We start from the raw sequence: 24402 nt of genomic DNA, 5'->3' as shown, positions 1-24402 counted from the left end.
CTCCATCTTTTACTGTTTCCCCTCCTTCTAGATTGTATTTAATGTTTAATATTGTTCCCTTTCTTTTCCTCTCTCTCTCTCCATTCCTTTCCTATCTTCCCACTCATTTTTAGTGTCCCCCCATCCTCCTTTAATCTATTTCCAGCTCTTCATTCTTTCCCTAACCAATTTCATCACTTTCCTTCAATTCCTTTATCCTTATCATCATCAGTCTCCTCCTCCTCCATTCCCACTCACTCCCACTCTATAACTCTTCCCTTTGCAATCTTCTCACCCATACATTTGTTTCCTGCAATTTCTCTCAGACAACTCAACCTGGCCTGCTGGGGAAGGCTGGTAGGCAAGTCCTTTCCAGAGACTGCCATGCCTTCAATACTTATCCCTATTAAAGGGCTGTTGGGGTCTCTTCCTTCTCCTCTTTCTGCCTCAGAGGATTTGGGGATGGAGAGTCAAGCTGCAGTGATCTTCTGTATCTTTTCCCAAAGGCAAAGGGCTGGGAGCTGCCTGGCTGGGTTAGTTCAGCAGCACTAGTAAATGGGAGCAGTCAGTCACTCCATTCTATCTGTCTTATCTCAGAGTAAAGCAGTTCCAGGAGTGGCAGGTGAGCAGCGAGACAGCCCTGCTGTTCATGGAAGACATCAATCCACTAGCATCCATGTCTCATGGTCCAGTCTAGGCCTGAGATTATTTACTTGTTTGCTCTGTGTAACTAAAGCCATACTGCACACTTGCGCTGGAAGTATTCCAAATAAATAAATAAATCAAGGACATTTTCATTTGTTTAGTCTTGCCTCAAGATTTCTAAAAATAAATAAATAAAATAAAAAAATAGTTCCACTGTGAGGAACTTCTGTAGAAGTAATCCATGTGCTAGAATTATTTTTAGCCACTGGGTATTGCGTGTGTATGTACAAACTCAAAGAGATAAAGCCGAATTCCACATTGACCACAGGATCAAAGTTCTCTTAAACAAAACTAAACTGCAATATAACCCAGAATTTGCTCTCTATAAGGTATATTTTTATGAGGAAAAACCATGCCTAAATTACAAACAAGATATAATCAGTACCTTGAAGCTGAATAGGACCTGGCCTGCAGTTTAGGAAGATGTTCTGAAAAGAATAATAAAAAACCCATTGGTTATCATCACTGTCACATCAAAAACTGTATTTTTAAAAGCAAATGTCTTTATGCCTGAAAATACAAATTTAAACAAACATTCTTTACAGCCTTAACTAGTGCTCACTCCATAATCAGACAGATGTGTATTTGGACATTTTTTCATTAGAGAGATGCAAAAACTTAAAAGATTCTATTCAGCAGTAACTCAGCTTTCAGAGTAATAACATACACCAACATAACAGTGGTAGAAATCCTTGAGGGTAAAAAGTGTGGCTTGGGAGCAGGTACACTGTGGTAAAGTAGCTGTAAATCCACTTGAGCAGCAAGGTGGAGAATGGCAATAAAAGGTACGCACAGCAGAAATATGGGTAAAGATAGAGCCAAAAGGGGCATGCACATTTCTTTGGCACTCATGTACATTAGGACACAGATGTAAGAGTCCTGGCTTAATTTAAGACTGCCCTTCCTCATCAACCTGGAACAGGACAGAGTCAGACATGCTACCCACCACTCATTTTACTGAATCTTCTTTCCAGGACAGCAAATTCAGCTGCTATCTTGCATACTACACGTTAAACTTCTCCGAGCCACCTTTTACTGGATTCATACACCATAATATGGACCACAATATTTTGACATAGTGGACTACGGTATTTTATCTGAATACAAAAATGCAAAGATTTCTGGGGTCATTGATATTCCTTCTCTACTCAGAGAAATTTGGAGATAGCTACAGCGAGAGCCTATCCTTTTAATATTATATTTAAATACAATCCTGCAATCCACTCACCCACTGAATTCCTCAGGTCTTCTTGAATGAATAAAAGTTGCAGGATGGGTTATCTTTATCGTAATGGCACAGGTTTACAGTACTCATGAATAGAGCTTAGACATGCGGCAAATATTATATGTTGTTAATTTGAAAAATATTTAATATTGAGCACCAGATATTAACACCACATCGGCTCCATTTAAGGAGGCCAACAACAATCAGTGCCACAGAGTCATCTCATGAAAGGAAGGGGAAGAACAGAAATACAACCACTGAGTTCCCCTTCCACAAAGGGAAGGCAGAAATATCATTGCAGAGGGATCATGGTGGGATGTACAGACTTGCTGTTCTGTCTCAGAAAACTCCCATACACTCTGCAGCTTTCATTTGAATTAATTCCTTGAGAACACAAACTAGTCGTATTTTTTATTATTCATTCAAACACAAATATCTGCAAATAGCAGCTATTTGCATATACAAGGCAAACTTTAGCAGAGTATTTGAAACAGCACTACATTGTACAAAATAAATGCTTTTGGGGGTTGTTTTGTTTAAGGAAATCTACTGTATTATTTCTTTAAAAAATATTTTTATAAAAGGTATTTTTGGTTTGTTTTCAACAGTTATATGGGACACAGGGAAAAATTGAGTACCAAAAGAAAAACAAAAGAAGGCAAAAACCGCAAGTGTTGGAAAATGGGCCCTTGAAAATGTTAGACTTTTTTTAAAGCTGCTTTACAAATAAAGGCGCTGATCTTGGAAACACTTATGCCAGTGCTTTTCAATATGCACAGGAGCAGCGCAAAGTCAACAGGATTATTCACACACATGAAGTTCAGCATATGCATAAGCATTGGCAAAATCAAGGCCAAACATGACACGGTGAAGAGCAGGTATTTACTTCCAGATTATAAATTCAGTTTCATAACCTTGGCTAGTGATTTTCCCAAACAAGTAATAACTGAATAGTTTTTTGTTTTTAAATGTATGCTCTGTTGCATTTTCACAAATTAAATACAACTGAACTTAAATCAGCTACTTACCTATCAGCAGGTTAAGTGGAGGTCTGCACGTTGGAAAAGCATGGAGTAAATCCAATAAGCAGATACTAGCGTCTCTGATAAAACTATTGTAATTAGAGGCTCCTTGTTTGCTGCATAGCTCCTGAAGCCTTCGCTTTTCCCTAGCATCACTGGTGTATTCTACAAGAGCTCGCAAAAATGCCTAGGGGAAGAGAGAAGCAGGTTATAATTTGGATGATTTTTACTGTTTGTATTTTTATGATGTTTTGTTCATTATCTATGTGGAGATTTGCCCAACTACCTGGGAACAATTTGGATTGCCTGTAGGAACATCCTGTAGGTTAACAAATAATGCAATTTGCTATGTGCTGCATATTTTCACCTCCCATGAAAATTTTTCCATTTCTCAGTCACCTCCTCCAGTGCCTGGGGCAGCATAGCAGGTCACGAAATCTGATTTAGTCATGTGGAGGATGGTGTGTACTGCTGGATAAATCTAAAACTTCTTAAAGACTTTCTGGGTGGATTTGAACTGTAATCTCTTACTTGTAAGAAAACAGGACCATAACACATATTAACTCAAGGGAAACACGGTTTTCTAAATTACAAACACAAAGACATAAGTAAAACTTTTGAGAGGTATTATGTGCAATATTAAGTACAATATTTACTGAGCAGCATAAATGCAATTATAGTATTCTACTCTATTCTCCTATGTCCATATAAAGCAATATGAACTTTTCCTACAGAAAAATAAGTTGTATATTGTAAGACAGTGAAAATCCCATTTAAAATATTTGCAGTGTTGCACTTTCAATGACATTAAAATATACACAGTATATAAAAAGAAACACGTGAACCAAAATATTGTGTAATCAGAACTTGTATTCTTAAAAAAAGAAAAAAACTTTGAGTTTGCTCAAATTACATTCTAGCACCAAACCTCTGCAGAAAGTAACAGTTTTGACTACAAAGCTCTATAAAGCATGTTGTGCACTGACCAGACTATAAAGCAGATGGGTTATGAAAACTGTCTTGGGCGGTATTCCCTAACCCTCTATTTACTCTCATTGCTGACACAAATTTTGCAGAACTGCTTAAGGCAGTTTTGAAAAGTTAAGCCAATTAAAAGGCTTTCTTATATGGAATGTAATGTAATACTGACATCTAGTGGACCCTGCTGTAAAAACTACTCCAACTGAATGAGTAAGGCACATTCAAAAATGCATTTCATTTAATTTTCCCCTAAGTGTATTTCCTAGTGTGTTTTAACAGAACTGCATAGTACTGTTGCACCTTTTTTAAATTTTCTGCTATTTCCAGGCATTAAGTGTAAAGGAAGTAATTTTCATTGGTTGTGAAATCAAATTCCCCAGCTGTACTGGCTCAGCTACAAAATCTGCATTTTTCCAAGTTATTGTAGAATTAAAGAACATGGGAGTTATGATTAAAATAAAAAACATTCTGGATCGTTTGGATGCAGCAGCCCACCCATTTCTAGTAATAATACTGCAAATGTAACATGAACAGGATAACTTTGGTTAGCAAACACAGCTTCGATTTTGCACTTATGGCTAAATTTTGCCATCTTCATGTTGAAGTAGCACCATATTCCATGAGAAGTACCATACATTTCAATGGGACCACTCACTGAGCAAGGTCCTACTGAATGTGAGTAAGGTTATCAGAATGTGGTCCTTAATTATATGTCTCATGTGGCTTGCCTGGTAAAGGTGAAGCGGCTAAAAGGGGAAACCTTTTTGAAAAAAATACAAAATAAACATGTGCCTGCTTATTGATAATGGCTTGTACATGAAGAAATATGGTAGTGTAAGAAGACAGATGAGAACAGATTCACTACAGACAGCACAACTAGGTAGTTCTGCAACACAAGAAAATTGTTTTATTGTTAGATGTCAGATCAACTGCAGTCAGTTCATTTTAAGCTTAATGGATCTACTCAGGTCAATGCCCTATAAACTAAAGGTATGTCTACACTGCACACTCATTGCACACACCATAAATTACACCCCCCGCAGCATGCATATAAACAGCAGTGTAGACAGTGAGACAATGGCTTAGGTATAAAGACATGTCTGAACCCTGTGAGTATATACAGCTCTCTACACGCCAAAGCAGTGCCTTCTCCAGCTACACTGCTATTTTTAGTCCCACTCCCAAACCTTTCCCTGCCACAGAGACCTGCTGGAGCTTTCTCCCTTTACCTCCCCACTGCCAGAGCCTTTCACTGCTGCATGTGGCTACATACCACAACGTGGATGCAGCCTGCTTTTCACCACAGCATGTAGCTATGCATATCTTACATGCCACTACCAATGGTGTGCAGTGTAGACATACCTTAGGTTTCTGCCCCTGGTAGCACAACTGGTCCCCATATATCATTTACCCTCTTGGTCTCTTAATAAGAGCTCATACTTCTTTCTTACTTTTTTTGGTAGATCAAACACCTTGAATTTGTTTATATAAAGTGCATGTGACTATTAAGAAAATCATTTGCACACACAGAAAGAAGAGTTCAGCTTCAACACTTAATATCTGCATGTAATGGGTAGTCTTTGACAAAGTCTATAGCAGCTATTCTCAAGGAAGGAAAGAAAATCAGTCTTAATTTTAAATTATTTGTTGTTGTCGTCATTCTTACTATGGCCTACAGAAATAGTACTATAGCTGCTCCAAAAACGATTTTTTGGTTCTCAATTTTTTGTTCTCCATTTTCAACAAAAGTAGGACAAGTAATGGGCTTAATCTACGGCAGGGGAGATGTACATTAGATACTAATAAACACTTTCCCACTATAAGGATAGTTAACCACTGGAATAGGTTACCAAGGGAGGCTGTGGAATCCCTGTCACTGGCAGTTTTTAAAAAGAGGTTAGATAAATGCCTGTCAGGGATGGTCAGGGATACTTATTCATGCCTCAGTGCCAAGGGCTCAACTAAGTGACCTCTCAAGGTCTCTTCCACATTTTCTCTGAGTCTATTAAATGTTTCATTTTGACTAAATAAAACATTTTTGTTCAGCTTTTAACCACCTTTATTTATTTTTTAGAGAAAATATAAAGAATCTTTTAAAACAAAAAGTCATTTCAAACTGAAAAATTGGCAAAACATTTCATTATCAGTTTTTCACCAAAAAATGGTAATTCAAGAAGTTTCACCAAGCTCCACGTACTACCTTTGTTCTGTGTCAGATATCACAAGCAAAGAAAGCCAGGGGGTGCCTTAGTGCTTGGACTGAAAACCTCCATAGGGAATCCCAAGATTCTGCAGGAATTCAGCATGTAGCATTCTCCTCTCCAAGTCGGAGCAGTGGCCCATCTAATTCAGGATCCAGTCTCTGACAATAACCAGTACCAGATTCTTTAACGGTGCAGAGAAACCCTGTTGTAAACAGCCAATCTATTGGGGAAGTTTCTTCCTATCCCTCATTAGGGAATAGATTATGTTGTGAAACATGAGGGTTTATATACTCATTGTTTTTTAAAATATTTTATCCTATGTAATTAGAGCTGGTAAAAAAGGAAAAAGTATTATTTTTCAAATTTTTTATTTTTTTGAAGTGAGATTTGAATTCAAAAAAATTTCATCCAGCTCCAATCTAGTGGAACTGTGAATGTTTAAATGTCTAGTCCCATTTTGAATATTAAATTGTTTTAAAATTTCTCTTCATATGTAGGACTCTCCATTCCTCCCGTTGTGTTTGCCACCCATCTCTGGACAGCTTCTGTTTCTTCTGCATCTTTATTGATACAGCAAACTATTACTAATTGTAATTGAGCAAAACCCAGGATAGTGATAGGAGGCTGCTGTATTTTGGATGACATTAAATACATCACTTCTACTTATGTCAGAATAACGGTGTTACTCTGGTGTTCATCTTGGGCAACTGCATTCCACCTTCCTGAATCCCTTCTGTTATGTCAGTTAGATGTGGAAATCCTCAATGGCCTGCGCTAACCTTTGAGTTAATGTTGCTGATACGTCTTCATTTGAGTGTGCGAATAAACACTTGTCTTTGTAGCTTGTTATGGCTGTAATTCATTCTGGGATCATTTGAAATGAAACATTTTTATAACTGGTTTACTTCTTTGCATATCACAAGGCTTTACTGTAGCCAAGATCCTTCAGGGAGACATAGGTAAGAAGTTGTCTTAATGCTTTATTATTATTTATTAAGCACCAATGTGCTTGGGGCTGTTCAAAGCCAGAAGACCCTGGGTGGGATTCACAAAGGTGTTTTGGCACCTAAGTTCCATTGAAATGGAAGCTGAACAGCTAGATACTTTTATGAATCCTATCCACTGTCCCTACCCAAATGACTTTGTACTGTAATGTAGTGGTTCTCAATTAGGGGTACATGTACCCCTGGGATTACGCAGAAGTTTTCCAGGGGATATGTCAACTCATCTAGATATTTGCCTAATTTTACAACAGGCGATGTGAAAAGCACTAGCGAAATCAGTACAAACTAAAATTTAATCCAGACAAGGACTTTTTTGTACTGCTCTATATGCTGAAATGCAAGTAAAATATATATATTCTAATCGACTGTAGGTGACTAGGGTAGTGCCCCTCAGTGGAAGGGTCTTCGGAGTTGCAGTTGTGATGGATGATAAAACCAAAAGTCCCAGGGTATGGCTACACTTACATTTGTGCAGCGCTGGGAGTTACAGCTGTGTTCGTACCACTGTGTAGGGACAGCGCTGCAGTGTGGCCACACTGACAGCTACCAGCGCTGCAGTGTGGCCACATTTGCAGCATTTGCAGTACTGTTGGGAGTGGTGCATTGTGGACAGCTATCCCACAGAGCGCCTCGTCCCATTTTGGCGCCGTGGGTTGTGGGAAGGGGACGGAAGGGTGCAGGTCATTCCACTTCCTGTCCCAACGCCCCGTGGTGCATCGCTACACATCCCAGCAGTTTGGCGCCATTGTGAGTCTGCAGCGTGATTTCTGTTAGAAATGAAGCCCGAGCTGCTGAGGACCTTGCTGATGAATGTTGCCAGCACATCACGTTTGGCAGTTGAGCTATTCCTTCAGCTCCAAAGTGACAGTGAGGAGTCAGACGATGATATTGATTCACCTGACGCGCAAGACACTGAATTGCTTGTGGCAGTAACGGATGTGCTCAGCACCATGGAACGCCGCCTTTGGGCTCGGGAAACAAGCACTGAGTGGTGGGATCACATTGTCCTGCAAGTCTGGGATGATAAACAGTGGCTGCAGAACTTTTGGATGAGAAAAGCCACTTTCATGGGACTGTGTGAGGAGCTCTCCCCCACCCTGCGGTGCAAGGACACGAGATTGAGAGCTGCCCTGCCAGTGGAGAAGCGGGTGGCTATTGCAATCTGGAAGCTGGCAACTCCAGACAGCTACCGATCGGTCGTGAACCAGTTTGGAGTGGGAAAGTCAACCGTTGGAATAGTGTTGATGCAAGTTTGCAGGGCCATTAATCGCATTCTGCTAAGAAGAACCGTGACTCTGGGGAATGTGCAGGACATTGTGGATGGCTTTGCACAAATGGGTTTCCCTAACCGTGGAGGGGCGATAGATGGGATGCATATTCCTATTCTGGCACCACCCCACCTGGCATCCAAGTACATTAATCGCAAGGGGTATTTCTCTGTGGTTCTCCAAGCGCTTGTGGATCACCGTGGGCGTTTCACTGACATTTACTCAGGATGGCCTGGAAAGGTGCATGATTAACGCATCTTTCGGAACAGTGCCCTGTTCAGGAAGCTGCAGGCCGGGACTTTTTTCCCAGACCGCAAGATCACAGTAGGGGACGTCGAAATGCCCATTGTGATCCTTGGAGACCCCGCTTACCCCTTAATGCCATGGCTCATGAAACCGTATACAGGGAAGCTTGACAAGAGCAAGGACCGGTTCAACTACAGGCTGAGCCGGTGCAGAATGACTGTGGAGTGTGCTTTCGGCCGTTTAAAGGGACGCTGGAGGTATCTTTATGGGAAGCTAGACTTGGGGTAAAGCAGCATCCCCGCTGTTATATCCGCGTGCTGTACCCTCCATAATATTTGTGAAGGGAAGGGTGAAACATTCAGTGAGGAATGGACCTCCGAGGTTCGACGCCTAGAGGCTGAATTTGCACAGCCAGAGAGCAGGGCTACTAGAGAGGCCCAGCACAGGGCTTCAAGGATTAGGGATGCCTTAAGGGAGCAATTTGAGGCTGAAAGCCAACAGTAATGTTTGGTCCTTGAACGGGTGTGAAATGCAGTGGTTACAATGATTTGCTGTGCCTGTTTTTCCCTTTGGGTACAGTATTTTTCACTTTCTGCAATAATAAAAAATATTTTAAAAGCCAAGAAATCATTTATTCAAAATACAGTACATAAAAGGGCAGGGGGATAGGGTGCTGGACTGTACATTCAGAGGTTTGAATATGTCCTGCCTGGATTGCTGTGCAATGCCTGCTGCACTTCAGGATTAATATGCTGCATGGTGATGGGGGTTGAGTGCATAGGTAAGGATCGTAGTTCTCAGGGCTGGTAGGTGAATGTACAGGTGTTGGGGGCAGCTGGTGGTGGTAAGAACCAGGCTGCTGGAGAAAGGGGTTTTGAGCAAACATTGGGGCACAAGGGAGAGAGCTTTGGGAGGTGTATGTGTGGGGGGTTAGCACTGTACTGATCTGCCTGAATGGCTACGAGAGACTGCATACAGTCCATTTGGCACGCCAGGAGGCTTATCAGCTGCTTTGTGCTTTTCTTGGTAGCCAATTCCTTTCTCCTGCTTTGTGTTTCCCTCCACTCATGCATTTTCTCTCTCCAGTCCTGCAGCCTCTTCCTTTCTCTGGCATACTGATTCATAACTGCTTTCACCAAATCTTCTTTGCTTTTCCTTGGTTTACGCCTCAAGTTCTGTAGTTTTTCAGCAGGCTGTGATAGGGCCAGAGGATTCAAGGACACTTAAAAAAACAGAAATAGAAACATTTAATACAGAGGCTGCATTGTTTATTATCACAGTGAAGGAGTTTGTAGACTATTTGTAGCATCATTTACACATAGCAAACATAGCACAGAGAGGCCACAGCAGCGAAGACATGGTGAGTGTTTCTGCTGTGACTCACCTGGGAAGGGGAGCTGCTTGAGTCAGGGCTCACTGCGGTTTCTGTGCATTGGGGAAAGCAGAGAGCAGCTGGGGGGGGACCTGCACTGAACAGTATCCCTACATTTTCAACAGGATTTTCTACTGCCAGATATATCACTGCTGCATGTTACCTAGGAAGAGCGGGAGGGTCTTCTACAGCAATGTGGATTCCGCCCTGGTCCCTATGCAGCTTGCCTGCGTGCAGCAATGGTCCCCCCACCCCTCGCGGCACAGTGGCGCGGACGAGTTAGTCTGACCGGGACAAGGACCACGTGGCTCTCCCTATAAACTTGAGCAAGCGCATTGCCCACGCTCTGGCTGAAACTTTTGAAGAGATTACTGAGGCCGATTACCGAGACGTGATAGACAAAATCAATGGGCTATTCCACATCTAGCCATGCATGCATGCAGCCATAACTCCCCCCCTCCCCCTCTCCCAAAACATTTCCATCCTTAAAATAAAAGCTGCTTACCAGGAACCCGCTCCTCTGCTTCTTCTTCACCAACAAGTTCCAGCTGCTGCGACTGGCTAGCTTCCTCCTGGCTTGAGAAGAGCTCCTGGCTGCATGCCTCCGGGGTGTCTTCCTCCACCCCAGTAGCCTCACTCTCGGTTTCCTCTACACTCTCCCCCTCTTCTCCCTGCTCTGAACTCTCTATCGTGGTCCTCGGATTGGCAGTGGGGTCACACCCAAGTATGGCATCCAGCTCCTTGTAAAAACGGTAGGTTGTGGGGGCAGCTCCTGAGTGGCGGTTTCCCTCATGGGCTTTGCAACAGGCACTCCGCAGCTCCTTTACTTTAACCCTGCACTGCAACGCATCCCGTTCATGGCCCCTTTGCAGCATGGACTTTGATATCTGCCCATAGGTATCATAATTTCTACAGCTGGAGCACTGCACAGCTTCCTCACCCCAAACACTGATCAGGTCCTGCAGCTCGCAAGTGTTCCATGCTGGGGCTCGTTTGGGGTGTAGAGGCATAGTCAGTGATTGATTGATTGATTGATTGCACTCCACACCTGGCTGAGCAAACAGGAAGGGGATTTTTAAAATTCTCGGGGCATTTAAAGGGCGGGTCACCTGAGCCCAGGGCAGTGGAGTGCGAAACGATGAGCAGACTGGCTGAAGAGGTATGCTGGGATACCTCCTAATACCCTGGAGGCCAATAAAAGCGCTTTTGGTGGCCACACTTGATGACCAGCGCTGCATCACTAGCGCTGGAATCGCTACACCCCAAGCAGACCAGGTGTACAGCCAGCACTGCAGCCAGGGAGTTGCAGCGCTGGCTGTGCTTTGCAAGTGTGGACACAGACTGAGTTGCAGCGCTGTAACCACATCACCAGCACTACAACTCTCCAGTGTAGCAAAGCCCCCAGTAGAGCATCTGACGATGAATGCTGCTCTATGGCATAGTGCTGTGTGAACATATTGGTTGATGCCTAGGTTGCTGCTTTGCAGATGTCCATAATAGGCACATTGTTGAGGAAAGCTGTCAATGTAGAGTGCTCTGGTGGAGTGTGTGTGGTTCCCCGGTGGGGGCTGTAACTATTACTGGCAATAACAAAAGTCAATGTAGCCGGAGATCTATTTTGACAGCCTTTGTTTGGATATAGTGTCTCCCTTAGTGTCATTCAATCATGGAAAGAAATAACTTTGGTGACTTTCTGAAAGACATCCAGGATATGAAGAACTGCTTCTCATTTCTTCCCATGAGGTTTTGGGAAGAACAATGGGAGATGGATGGGTTGCTTCAAATGGAATGATGAACTTATTTTAGGTAGGAGATTGGAATGTGGTCATAGGTGTCACATTGCACTCCATATGTTTTATGGAAATATGCTAATGAGTGTGAATATAATGTAACTGGAATATGCTTCATGCAGAAGGTCTCTTGTAAGGTATCATTACAAATCTTATAATCTACTGAGTATTCATACTATTTGTATGTATGTATCATTCTTGTATCTAAAATTAGAAATACGAAGTGTAACTCTGAAGTCTTGTTGTAATTATGCAAAGTGCAGGCAATTAATTGTGGTTTAGAATCTTGATGGTTCCCATTGACTAGAACGATTGGTTGTAAATGGCTCTGTTTACTTGCAAGCCTTCCTGCATTCCTGTGAGTCAGACTGGGAAGAACAGAGGCTTGGGGTTTTGCAGGACATGTGACCATGTCACCTGGTACTGGAATTAAACCTGGTGCTTTTCCATTTAGAAGGATGGGTGGGGACATAGAGAGACAAAAGATTCCTGCCTTGTGCCAAAGCTATAAAAGGGGGTGGAAGAGAACAAAGTGGGCTGCCAGTCATGAGAAATCCCCTAGTTACCACCTGAGCTGAAACTTACAAGGACTGTACCAAGGGAAAGGATTGGGACGAGACTAAGGAGTCTAGTCTCTGAAAGAAGCTTATTGGAACATCTCTGAGGGTGAGATTTACCTGTATTCAGTTTCATAATGTATTAGGCTTAGACTTGCGTGTTTTATTTTATTCTGCTTGGTAATGTACTTTGTTCTGTCTGTTATTACTTGAAACCACTTAAATCCCACTTTTTATACCTAATAAAGTCACTTTTGTTTATTAATTAATCCAGAGTAAGTGATTAATACCTGGGGGAGCAAACAGCTGTGCATCTCTCTCTATCAGTGTTACAGGGGGCAGACAATTTATGAGTTTACGCTGTATAAGCTTTATATAGAGTAAAACAGATTTATTTGGGGATGTCATTGGGAGCAGGGTGTCTGGGTATTGAAGATATGAGTATTTGCTGAGCTCTTTTCAGTTAAGTCTGCAGCTTTTGGGGCACGGCTCACACCCTGGGTCTGTGTTGCAGCAGGCTAGCATGTCTGGCTCAACAAGACAGAGTGCTGGAATCCCAAGCTGGCAAAGAAAATGGTAGTTTTCAAAGGTAGTTTCAGCACATCAGGTGACAGTCCCAAGGGGGTCTCTGTGACCTAGCCCATCACTATAGGATAACTTTGTTTTTGAAAAATATTGTATGAGTGGTGGGGGGTGTCATGAGGTTCCCAGTTCTACAACTCATCAGGCAGATGTGATAGCAATGAGGAAGACCACCTTCACTGAAAGGTGGAGAAGTGAACATGTTGCTAATAGGTCAAAAGTGGCCACCATAAAACATTGCAGCACCAGACTGAGTTCCATGATGGAGTAGGGGCAGATATTTCAGGGTGAAGGCTATGAAGACCCTTGAGGAAGCGTATAGCTGGAGAGTGAGAAAAGATCAAGAACTCATCTACTTAGTGAGGGAATGCCATGATTGATGCAAGACGCATTCTGATCGAGCTCACTCAGAGACCAGATTTCTTGAGTTCCAGTGTGTAATCCATTACTATTAATAAAGGAGAGGTAGTTGCTATTGTTTGCCTATTCTGGCACTGGCTATGGAATTTCTTCCATTTGCACAGGTAGGTAAATCTGTGTAGTAGATTTTCTGCTGTTTAAAAGAATGTCCCTTACCTCCTCTGAATAGGTCATTACATTGTCTCAGAACCATGGAGTAGCCATGCTTTCAGGTGTAGTCTTGCCAAGTTTGGGTGGTAGATCTGGCCTGCATCCTGAGGCAAGAGATGAGGAAGAGTGCATTGTGAGCACACAGAAATCTTCAAGAGGTAAGGAAAACCACATTCGTCTGGGCCATGTGGGGGGCTATCAAGGTGACTCTGGACTAGTTGGTCCTTATCTTGTGTATGACCCTGGCTAGAAAAGGGGGAGGGGAAATCATACAGTAGATGTGCATCCCATTTGAGGAGCAAAGCATCGCTTAGAGAACGAGATCCCAGTCCTGCTCTGGAGAAGAAGCATGGGCACCTGGCATTCTGGGTTGTTGCAAAGAGGTTTATAGCTGGGAACCCCCAGTGTCTGAATATGTTCTGCAGTACCCTGGTGTTCATTTCCCACTCGTGGTTCTGGGAAAATTTTCTGCTCAGTGTGTCTGCAGTAGTGTTTTAGCATCCTGGTAGATAGAAGGCTGAGATGTCAATGTTGTGGCAGATTCAGCAGTTCCATAGGAGCATGGCTTCTGTGCACAGGGAGTGTGACCGTGCCCCTCCTTGGCGGAACAAGTGATGTTGTCCATCAGCACCTTTATGTCTTTGTCCCTGATCACGGTTAGGAAGTGTGAGCATGCATTGCGGACTGCCCACAGCTTCAGTAGGTTTATGTGTAATGTTGAGTCCGACGGGGACCAGCAACCTTAGATTGTGTGGTTGTGCCTCCCAACTTAGCAGAGAAGTGTCCGTTATGAGTAGCATCGATGGAAGGGTCTGCACAAAGGGAACACTTATGCAAACGTTGTGTGGTTGAGTCCAGAGAATTTTTTACTTTGGTCGGCATCGTAAGATGCTTGTTTGTACTGTGTCTGTGTGGAATATATACTGTCCTGAGCTTGCTTTGTAGGCACTGCATGTGCAGTCTTGAGTGTTTGATGACAAATGTCATTGCTGACATACGGCCAACAGTTGGAGGCAGGTCCTGGCCAATGTCTGCAGGCTGGTTTGCGTTATAAGGATTAGGTGGACTAGAGTGGAAAAATCTGTGCTGGGGCATCTAGAGCAGGGGTAGGCAACCTATGGCATGGGTGCTGAAGGCAGCACGTGAGCTGATTTTCAGTGGCACTCACACTACCTGGGTCCTGGCCACTAGTCTGGGGGGGCTCTGCATTTTAATTTAGTTTTAAATGAAGCTTCTTAAACATTTTTAAAACCTTATTTACTTTACATACAACAATAGTTTAGTTATATATTATAGACATAGAAAGAGACCATCTAAAAATGTTAAAATGTATTACTGGCATGCAAAACCTTAAATTAGAGTGAATAAATGAAGACTTGGCACATCACTTCCAAAAGGATGTCGACACCTGATCTAGAGAGTCGAGGTAGGCCCCAATGAACACCAGTCTCTGCACAGGTGTGAATGTTGATTTTTGTTAGTTTATTTGTAGCCCTAGTTGTATGAAGAGAGCTACTGACTTTTGGGTAGTTTCTATTGCTTCTTTCCGAATCGAGGCTTTGAGTAAGCAATCTTAAAGATGGGGAATATTATGACCCCTTATCCGTGGAGATGAGCTGCCACCACTGCAAGGATTTTTGAGACTACCTGTGGAGCTGCAGATGAGCTGAAAGGGAGTACTCAGTACTTGAAATTATCTGTTCCCAGAAAAAAACTGAGAAACCTCCTGTGTGAGGGATGTACTGTTATGTGGAAATATGCATCGTGGAAGTCAAGAGCTAAGAACCAGTCCCCTTGTTCTAGTGTTAGAATTATCATTGCTAGAGGGGTGTGAAAGTAGAATGAATTATATTGTGAAAATAGAAAGGATTAAAGAAATGCTGTCTGTACCTTTAAGCAAAACTGTTGGAATGCTGCAATCCAGGTGTCAGGAATACAGACTTTAACATAGAACAACTGCACCGTTTAAGGGCAATTGGTGAAGTATTAGCCTTAGATCGATAAGAGTTAGTAAGGAAGTAGGATATGCATGCTGTGCCCCAGGTGAATTTTACTGTTTTGCTTTCTTTGTCCCTTTGTCTAATTCCCGCTCTTTTATCTGTATAAATAAGACTGTTTGGGTCTTGCATGGCCACTAACATTATCTGGGTGTTATTGGCGGAGCGCTGCGCTAATAAAACAGAGTGGTCTGACAAATTGTGAGTCCTGATTCTAACTTTGACAGGGGCCATCCTAAATTGCTGGGTCTTCATGGATTTGTTGAGTTTTCTTAAGTCAAGAATGGGCCACCATCCCCTGGTTTTTTTCTGAGTTAGAAAATAATGGGAGTAGAAACCCTTCCATCTAGGTTGTGTTGGTACTGGCTTTACTGCACCTAGGTGTATGAGTTGGTTTACCTTCTGCTGCAGTAGGTGTTTGTGAAAAGGGTCACTGAAGAGGGATGAGGAGGGAGGGTTGGTTGGGGGGATGGAGGTAAATGGGATGCAATAGCCAGTCTTGATGATTTCTAATGCCCATTTGTCTGATGTGATTTTTTGCCATACTGGGTGGTATAGAATCAGATGGTCTCCGAATGGATGGATGGTTCTAACAACAGAAAAAGAAGGAGATGTCTCTGATCCTCAATCAAACCTTCAAAATTGTTGTTTAGAGGGAGTTGTTGGGACATCAAGGACTGAGAAGGGAGTGGTCTCCATCTTGAGGGTCTCTGTCACCGCCTTCGCGGGTCATATTGCCTCTGAGGTTGGGTGAAAGGTGTGGCTCTAGATCTTTGTGTCAAGTAATACTTCCCGTTCGTTCTTTTGTGTAGACATGCATATGTCCAAGGATCTCAGAGTCGCCCTGGAAGGGACTCATCCTTTTTGGCTGCAAACAGCTTGAGTCCTTTGAACAGGAAATCCTTGACAGTTGTATTTCTTTTGGAAAACCTGAGAAGTGGAGCCAGGAGGCTTGTCACATTACTATGGCTGTGGCAATGGACCAGGCCCCTGTGTCTGCGGCTTCCAGTGAAGCTCGTAAATCTGTGCAAGCTAGGATCAGACCCTTGGATATGAGGGCTTTAAATTGTTACCTGAGGACAAAAAGGATGTGCTATAGCAAGGAGGCATGACCTCCCTCAGAGAATGATTTGGAGGGACCACAACCAGCCCCCTGGTGGATAGAGCCTGGAAGGCCATGCCCGGCCCAGCGGAAGCAGAGGAGTGGAACAGGATGTACAAGAGGTAGGCCATGCAGCTCAGTTGAACTGCCGAGGGAGACAGATACTTCTCCCCCACTGCTGCAGTTGGATGCCGAGGAATACCTCTGCTGCCCTGAGGACTTGCCCAAGCTTCCAGCCACTCCAGACACCAAATAGCTGCTGGGAATACCATTGGCCATAAATCCCAGTGAGATGGAGGATGACCCCAGGATCCAGGTACACCTCGAGGGGAGGGAAGGAAGTAGCCCAGGGACAGCCGACTAGTCCGGCTGCACTGTTGCATGAACCCAGGTCAGTGTGTTAGAGCAGGATTCCCCACTGAGCCAGAGGTTTAGAGGGTCCAGGTACGGAGGGTAATGGAGAATACCTTGACTTCTCCCTGTGTGGACCGGGAGGCTTAGGATAGTGTTAGCAGAACGCTGCCAATGGGTCCCAATAAGCCCACTGTGGTGGGAATGGCATTGGTGGCAGCATCCATGGGAATCTGTTCCATCCTTGAGTTTCAGGTCTGGGGTGGTATTTATGTAGCTCTAGAAATAGATTTCCCCTTCATCATTCTCGTCACTGGATAAAGGAAGAGCTGGTCTGGGTGGTGTGGTAAGTTGGCACAGTACAAAGTGTGCTGGAGTAAGGTCAGTACTGAGGAGTGGAGATTCTGGTGCCGAGGAGGCTAAACGTTTTTTATGTCATAGAAATTGCTGTGGTGCTGAGAGCATGGGTACCGAGGGTGTTGTTGACAGCACTGGTTGCCTTTACTGCGGTTGTCGATGCCAAGAGTTGTGTGCTATATGCTGTGGAGGCAGAAGGTGGTTGTGATGTTCTGTACCTTGGGGGAACACCCAGTACCCCCATGTTCATCCTTATAATATGATTGTGTGGTATCTAATGCAAAGTTTGTCATGTCAGGTGTCTTCGGAAGGCTCATGATGCACTGAGCATTACTGTTATAGTAATGTTATAGGTTGTAATTTCATGTATATAATTATGAGGCTGAAAATGTGTCCTCATGGCTTAATGCAAGCCCATGCAAAAACTCTCCAAGAGCAGAGGGGCAGTTCACACCTCATCAGGGCAGGTATGGGACAAACCCAGCACATCCTCACAGGAACAAAGGACATTGGCCTAGGTAACAATGAAGGATCTGTTGGACTCTTGAGTAAGTCACCCCCCTTCCTTTGGTCAGTTTGAGACTGCGATGAGGAAACACTCACCAGACTCTGGACATGAGGGAAGAAAGGACATGATAAAAGGGAGAGACATTTGCCATGCTCTTCCTCTCTCTTCCACCTCCATCTACAGACATCACCACCAAGCAACTGAAGCACTGATCAAAGAGGACGACCTGGCTGAAGGGCAACCAGCCAAACTGGTGAGACGCATCTAAGTTTGTAAGGGCATTGAAAGTGTTAAGATCAGCTTAGAATGCATTTTCCTTTTATTTCATTAGACCAAATCCGACTTATGCTTTGATTTATAATACTTAAGATCTATTTTTGTAGTGTGATAGACCCATATCAGTTGGGAACAGCAGAAGGAAGATCTACTGGCCACTGGATAAGCAGTTTTCTGTTCCCTGAGTGAGCAGAGCAGGGGCTGCTCCAGGCTAATGAGAACACCTGACTCCAATTAACCTGCTAAGAGTCAGGTGAGGCTGTTAAGCACCTGACGCTAATTAAGGCCCCTCTGATGCTATAGAAGGGCTCACTCAAGTCAGGCCAGAGGAGAGGAAGAGCATGCAAGGAACTGGGAGCAGGAGGTGGGCAAGAAGCTGAGAGTGAGTAGGCATACTGCTGGAGGTCTGAGAAGTACGAGTGTTATCAGATATAGAATCATAGAACATCAGGATTGGAAGGGACTTCACATCAGGAGGAAGGTCCAGTGGTGAGGACAAAGAAGGTGTTGGGAGGAGGCCATGAGGAAGTAGTCCAGGAGCTGTAGTTGTCACGCAACTGTACCAGGAGGCACTCTAGATAGCTGCAGTCTACAGGGCCCTGGGCTGGAACCCGGAGTAGAGGGCAGGCCCGGGTTTCTCCCAAACCTCCCAACTCCTGATCAAACACAGGAGGAATGGACTTGGACTGTGGCTCCTACCAGAGGGGAAGGTCTCTGGGCTGTTTCCCGACCCAGAGGATGAATCTGTGAGGCAAGCAAATCCACCAATAAGCGCAGGATCCACCAAGGTAGAGGAAGAACTTTGTCACAATAGTTAATAAATCTGTTTATTTTACCTGAAGCAGTGTGTTTGGTTTGAAGCATGTCAGAGACTCCCCTTGGGATAATAAGCCTGGTGCATATTAATTTCTTTGTTAAATTGCCGAACTCATATAAGCTTGCAGTGTCCAGCAGGCATAACTGGACACTGCAAGATGGATGTTCCTAGGGTTGTGTCTAGGACCAGAGATATTGACTAGTCTCATTCGGCTGCACAATCCAAGGAGCAGCTTACATGCCAGAGGCTGTGCATGAGCAGCTCAGGTATGGGAGTTCTCACAGCAGAGCAGTGTAAGACTGGCTCCCAGAGTCAAGGATTGGAGTGATCTAGCAGATCACCAGTCTAGAAAAGACCAGAGGGGAACATCACAGTGGTGCCACAGACTGTAGCACTGCTGAGCAGCTTGGTGCTGCATGTTTGAGTGGCTTCAGCGGTACAAAGGGAAGGATGCCAGGTTTCCCTTTTTTGTCTTTTTCTGAGCCAGATGCTTAGCGTCTTTGGCTCACACAGTACCCACAGTACCGGATAGCCATGTGCCTGAAGCAGATGGTCTCAGTGCGGCCAGTACCGACGGGGTCTGAAGTGTTGGGGAATGTCTCTTTTTCATGGGCTTCTGAGAAGGGGAGATCAGTCCTCGTTTCTCTGTCACCTTTTTAGAGGAGTGCTCCTTCCTCTGAGAGGGTGATGGGGAACCTCTGTCAGATGCTGCCATCTCAAACTGAGGGCAGTAGAGAAGGAACTGAGGGAGGGTTGGTCGGACAGTGCTATGTAACCGCCCGAGGCAGTGCAAGACAGGGACAATGCATGAGCGACCCAATCAGGCACTACTAAAAATCTCCGGTTAAAAGTGCAAGGGCACAGATTCACCTAAAGTGAAGCAACCACAGGGACACTCTTCAAAGAAGAACTCCCCTTTATATAGGCATCTGCTCTCTTTCATGCCTGGATGTGAAGAGGAGCATCGTGGAAATAGAAATGGACATGAAAATTTGGCATCCTGGCAGTGTGCACAGGTTTTGTGGCTTTAGAGCCAAGAGAATTATTAAAGAATTAGAAAACATACCTTACAGGACAGACTCAAAGAGCTCAATCTATTTAGCTTAACAAAGAGAAGGCTAAAGGGTAACTTGATTACAGTCTACAAAAACCACATAGGGAACAAATATTTGATAATGGGCTCTTCAGTCTAGCAAAGAAAGATATAGCATGATCAAATGGCTGGAATTTGGAGTTAGACAAATTCAGACTGCAAATAAGGTGTACATGTTTAACACTGAGGGTAATTAACCACTGCAAAAATGTATCAAGGGTCATGGTGGATTCTCCATCACCAGAAATTTTTAAATCAAGACTGGATGTTCTTCTAAGAGATATGCTCTAGGAATTATTTTGGGATAGTTCTATAACCTGTGTTATGGTCAGACTGGATTATCACAATGACCCCTTCTGGCCTTGAAATCTATAAGATCTTTTCTTAAAAATAGCGAAGCAAGATATCAAAACCTTTCTGGGAACTGCTCTTATTTCCAGACTCCAGGTAAGAATAAATTCCACAGTACTTCTTTGAGGTATATGCACTGGCAGAGCTGCTCCTGTGGAGTGGAGAAATGGAAATTAATTAATTAATTAATTAAAGCCAGCAATAATGTCACAATGCATTTGTTCTTTAAAAAAATATCAGAGTTAAACTGTACTCCATATTCTGAATTATTGGCATTTTTTATTAAATACCTAATCAATATTCTCTAGTGAAGAACCTACCACAGAACTCAAGCTTATTGAAGGTGTGAAATAAAATAGGGTTTGCTAAACACACATTACTATATGCTTTACAGCTGAATTTTGAAGGCCTTATTGCCATCTCCCATGTGATGGAAAAATCTCCATGGAGAGAAGCTCTCCAGAGTTTTCCCCTATGCTCTCCATTACAATGGGAGTGTTTGGGAGCTCTATGGATTGTGGAAGCTGCAACTCTGTCACAGCCCACTGACCACTAAGGTTATGTTTTTACTACAGTTAGCTCAAGTTAACTCCTCTCGAGTTAACCTAGTTACAGCGAGCGCAGGCACACTGCAAAATAGCACTAAAGCTGCACAGAATGACTGCTCATCAACTGCTAATACAGTATGAGGTCTTACCCTCAACTCAATGGGATTTCTCTTGAGGGGAAGGCAGGACTAGGGAGGAGAAATAGGGCAGAGACACAGACCCCTTCCTTTTGCCTCTGACTTTTCTCAGCCTAGTTCACTCCCTGAAGCAACATTATCTGCTGCAAATGTCTCAGGAGGAGAAGCAGAGCTGAGGAAACAATCTCCTCAAAAGGCAAACACGGCCTCTGGACCTGGCTGGGAATCAGACAGACACATTACTGAGCCCATTAGTCTGAACATCTGAAATAAAGTCTGATATTTCCCTTGGAAAAGACCTGTAGCTGCAAGGTCTGGCTGAGCCACTAGCCAGTCAGAGGGCAGAACAATCTTGAGGAAACTTCAGAGGGTGGGGCAAATCTCTGCTGCCAGTGACTGACAGGCCCAATTCTAACCCCAACATGCAAACAGTGTAAAGTACCAACTGGAATGGATCTGTGGACCTCAGTGCACAGAATGGAAAATTTCTTAACAATAATTTCTGCTAGCACAGAAAATTCACAGACCACAATTCTGGACATCTGGGCTTCTCACTGCAGCTCACAGAGGCGGATCAGTGTTTTGGCACCATATGCTCTGGCCACACCTCCTCTGCTCCCACTATTGCCAAGCTATAAAACTTACTTAACATCATTAGCAGATATTCCAGAGATAATGAAATAACCATGTACATTAGACCAAGGAAGATAGTCATATGGTAACAGTTTTATTTAGTATATGACTCTTAAGTTATGAGCCATCCAGGGTGGGTAGAAGATGCTGCGAGCAGAATGAAAATTATCAATAAGAAATCTTCTGTTCTACAGCACAGCATCTCCCACAATCCTGAATGCTGGGAAGTAGCGAGCAGTGAACACATGTAGGGAGGGTTATGAAACAAAAGCCTGGTAGGAAAGAAGTATCCCCCTTTTTGCGAGCTCTCTCAAAAGCCTATTTCTGGGCCACTGCCTGCAGCACTTACCTGCCAAAGGAGGTGTCTGCAGAAGATGAAAGGTCCACCTTGTAGTGTTTAATGAAAGTGTTAAATTGTAGACCAAGTGACACTCTGTACATTAAAGTGGCACCTTGGAACCCCCATATTCACCACTGTGATATGATTATATATGTTTTGTACAAAGTATGCCTTGTGAGGTATCATTTTATAAGTTTTGATCTGTTGAACAATAATAATCTGTTGGATAGTATGTATTATCAATGTATGTGAAGTTATGAAGTATTACTATAAGTGTTACTGAAATATGTTGTGAGGTTGGGAACACCCACAACCAGCCTTTCAGTTACAACAAAGGAGGAGCCATCAATAGCCAGACAGTTGGTATTGGCTCATCAACATACAATCCACTATCCCAGAGGCTTCTAGAGAAGGCACATGCACAATGGAAACTGCTTGACCAATGGGAACTGCCTGACCCCCACATAACTGCAAGGATCTTTCTAGTAGATGGAAGAAGGGATAAAAAGAGAGACAGTGCCATTATCAATGGGCCTCTCTCCCCCACATCTCGATAGCTGGAAGAATGGCTACAAGACAAAAATTTGAACTAGGGAAGTTTGATCACAAGTTAGAAGTTATTCCCAGCCTTTGTACTGAGGAACTATAGACTGTTTTTACTATCTGTCAGGGTGAGAAAAGCTGTTTGATTCAACTCTTGCTTAGACTAAAAGTTTAGGATTTAGAATGTGTGTTTACTTTTTATTTTCTTAAGGTAACTCTCTCTGACCTTTATGCCTACCACTTATAATCACTTAAAATTTTTCTGTAGTAAATAAATTTATTTTAATGTTTTATCCTTACCAGTGAGTTTGTCTAAAGTACTTGGGAAATCTCAGCTCAGGTTACAAAAGCTGGTACATGTCCACATTCCTTTGGCAAAGTGGTGAACTAGCTAATAAACTTACACTTGCCAGACATCTGACCAGTGCAAAACGGTACAGTTCTAGGGTCAAGACTGGGGAGCTGGAAGGAATTGGCCAGAGCCTCCCTATTGATGATTTATGACTGGCTGGGAGATCATTCATGAAACTCAGTTGGGTGTCTGTGGATGTCTGTGTGAGTGCTGTGCCTATCAGAGGCCGAGAGTTTGACATCAGCATCAGATGCTGAGGTCACCCAGGTTGGTTGGATTGGAGGGCTCAGTGGTCCCACAGTCCAGGTTGCACACTGGAAACCTCGTTACAGCTGCTCCGCAAATTTCTGAAGTGGACACATTTGGTCATTCTGCCATGATGTTGCTAAGGAACTCAGGAAGTGAGACTTGATCCCTTCTGGGACAAGAATCTCTGATGATCTGTAGGCTTCCACAATATATATTCTAATCCACCTAACAATGGAGAATTTGAAAGCAGAGTCCCTGCATTTCAGGTGGAAGGACACAAATAGGGAGTCCAATATTCTTGTGGAGTCTATGTGCTTGAGATAGAGATCAGAAGAGTATTGAAAACCTAAGCTGTGCTACACCTTTTCAGTTGGATGTTGTGTTTTGGACAGAATAAAAGAATCACAACCTGTTGCAAAGTATGGAAAGAGGAATTTACTTTAGGAAGACAGGATTCTGGTGGCCTTAGCTCCACCTTATCCTTGTGTAACACAAAGTAAAGTTCCTGTATAGATAAGGTTGCCAGTTCCAACACTCGCCTGGCAGACATGACAGCTACTAAGGAACAAGTGTTAATAGATAAATAAAAGGCCAACACTGAAGTCAGAGTCTCAAAACTAGTGGAAGGTCCTATTTTGGGAATAGCTGCCTGACTGCTGGTGTGGCTTATCGGACTGCTCAAAGCAATGTGGCTATTTGTGAACTGTCTGCCAGGGAGTCTGAGGATTTTGTGAATAGCCTAATACTAAGAGCAGACATTTGACATGCAATGATACTGGACTGAAGGCCTCTGTCCATGCCTTCTTGGAGCAAGTCCAGAATGGTTGGAATCTGAATTCCCTGTAAGCTACCTGGTTGAGCAGCCGCTCAGGAGAAATTCAAGTGCCGCCCAGTTGATTAGCAGAGTGTGCACATCCAGCAGCATGTGTTCAGATGCCCCTGGCCCCACTGCTTTGCAGCCACGTTGCTATCCTGCAGCTGCTCCCCGGACCCTCCTGCTGACTGTACAGAGTGGGTGGGGGAGGGGAGAAGGGAGGCTGATGTTAGGGTGTCCATCTCCCCCACCCCTGTACCTCATCTAGAGCAGGGGAGAGGGGATATCCTGCGTAGGATGACTTGGAGCTGCTGCAGTCTGAGGTCTGAACTGTGAATGACTGAGTGCCATTCTTAAAGAGACAGCACCGAGTTTCTGAGACTTCCCCAGCAACCAGCTCACGCAGTCCCTGTCTCTCTCTCTCTCACT

The 24402-nt window shown here is 43.7% G+C and overlaps 1 protein-coding gene across 5 annotated transcripts in view; it reads right to left on the bottom strand.

Annotated features, from left to right (window-relative positions):
- MTRR (5-methyltetrahydrofolate-homocysteine methyltransferase reductase) overlaps positions 1-24402 on the bottom strand; it is a 146397-nt gene that overhangs the window by 51116 nt on the left and 70879 nt on the right. For all 5 annotated transcript variants that reach the window (XM_030551684.1, XM_030551686.1, XM_030551683.1 and 2 more), the window contains 3 exons: positions 20420-20508; positions 2938-3118; positions 1070-1112 (listed from right to left, as the gene is read on the bottom strand). In XM_030551684.1, the coding sequence (XP_030407544.1) occupies positions 1070-1112; positions 2938-3118; positions 20420-20508 (313 nt within the window). The remainder of the gene's footprint in view (positions 1-1069; positions 1113-2937; positions 3119-20419; positions 20509-24402) is intronic.

Source organism: Gopherus evgoodei, chromosome 2 (assembly GCF_007399415.2).
Source record: "Gopherus evgoodei ecotype Sinaloan lineage chromosome 2, rGopEvg1_v1.p, whole genome shotgun sequence".
Classification (NCBI taxonomy): Eukaryota; Metazoa; Chordata; order Testudines; family Testudinidae; genus Gopherus; species Gopherus evgoodei.
The sequence above is the reverse complement of the archived record's forward strand: the minus strand, read 5'-3'. Positions and strand labels throughout refer to the sequence as shown.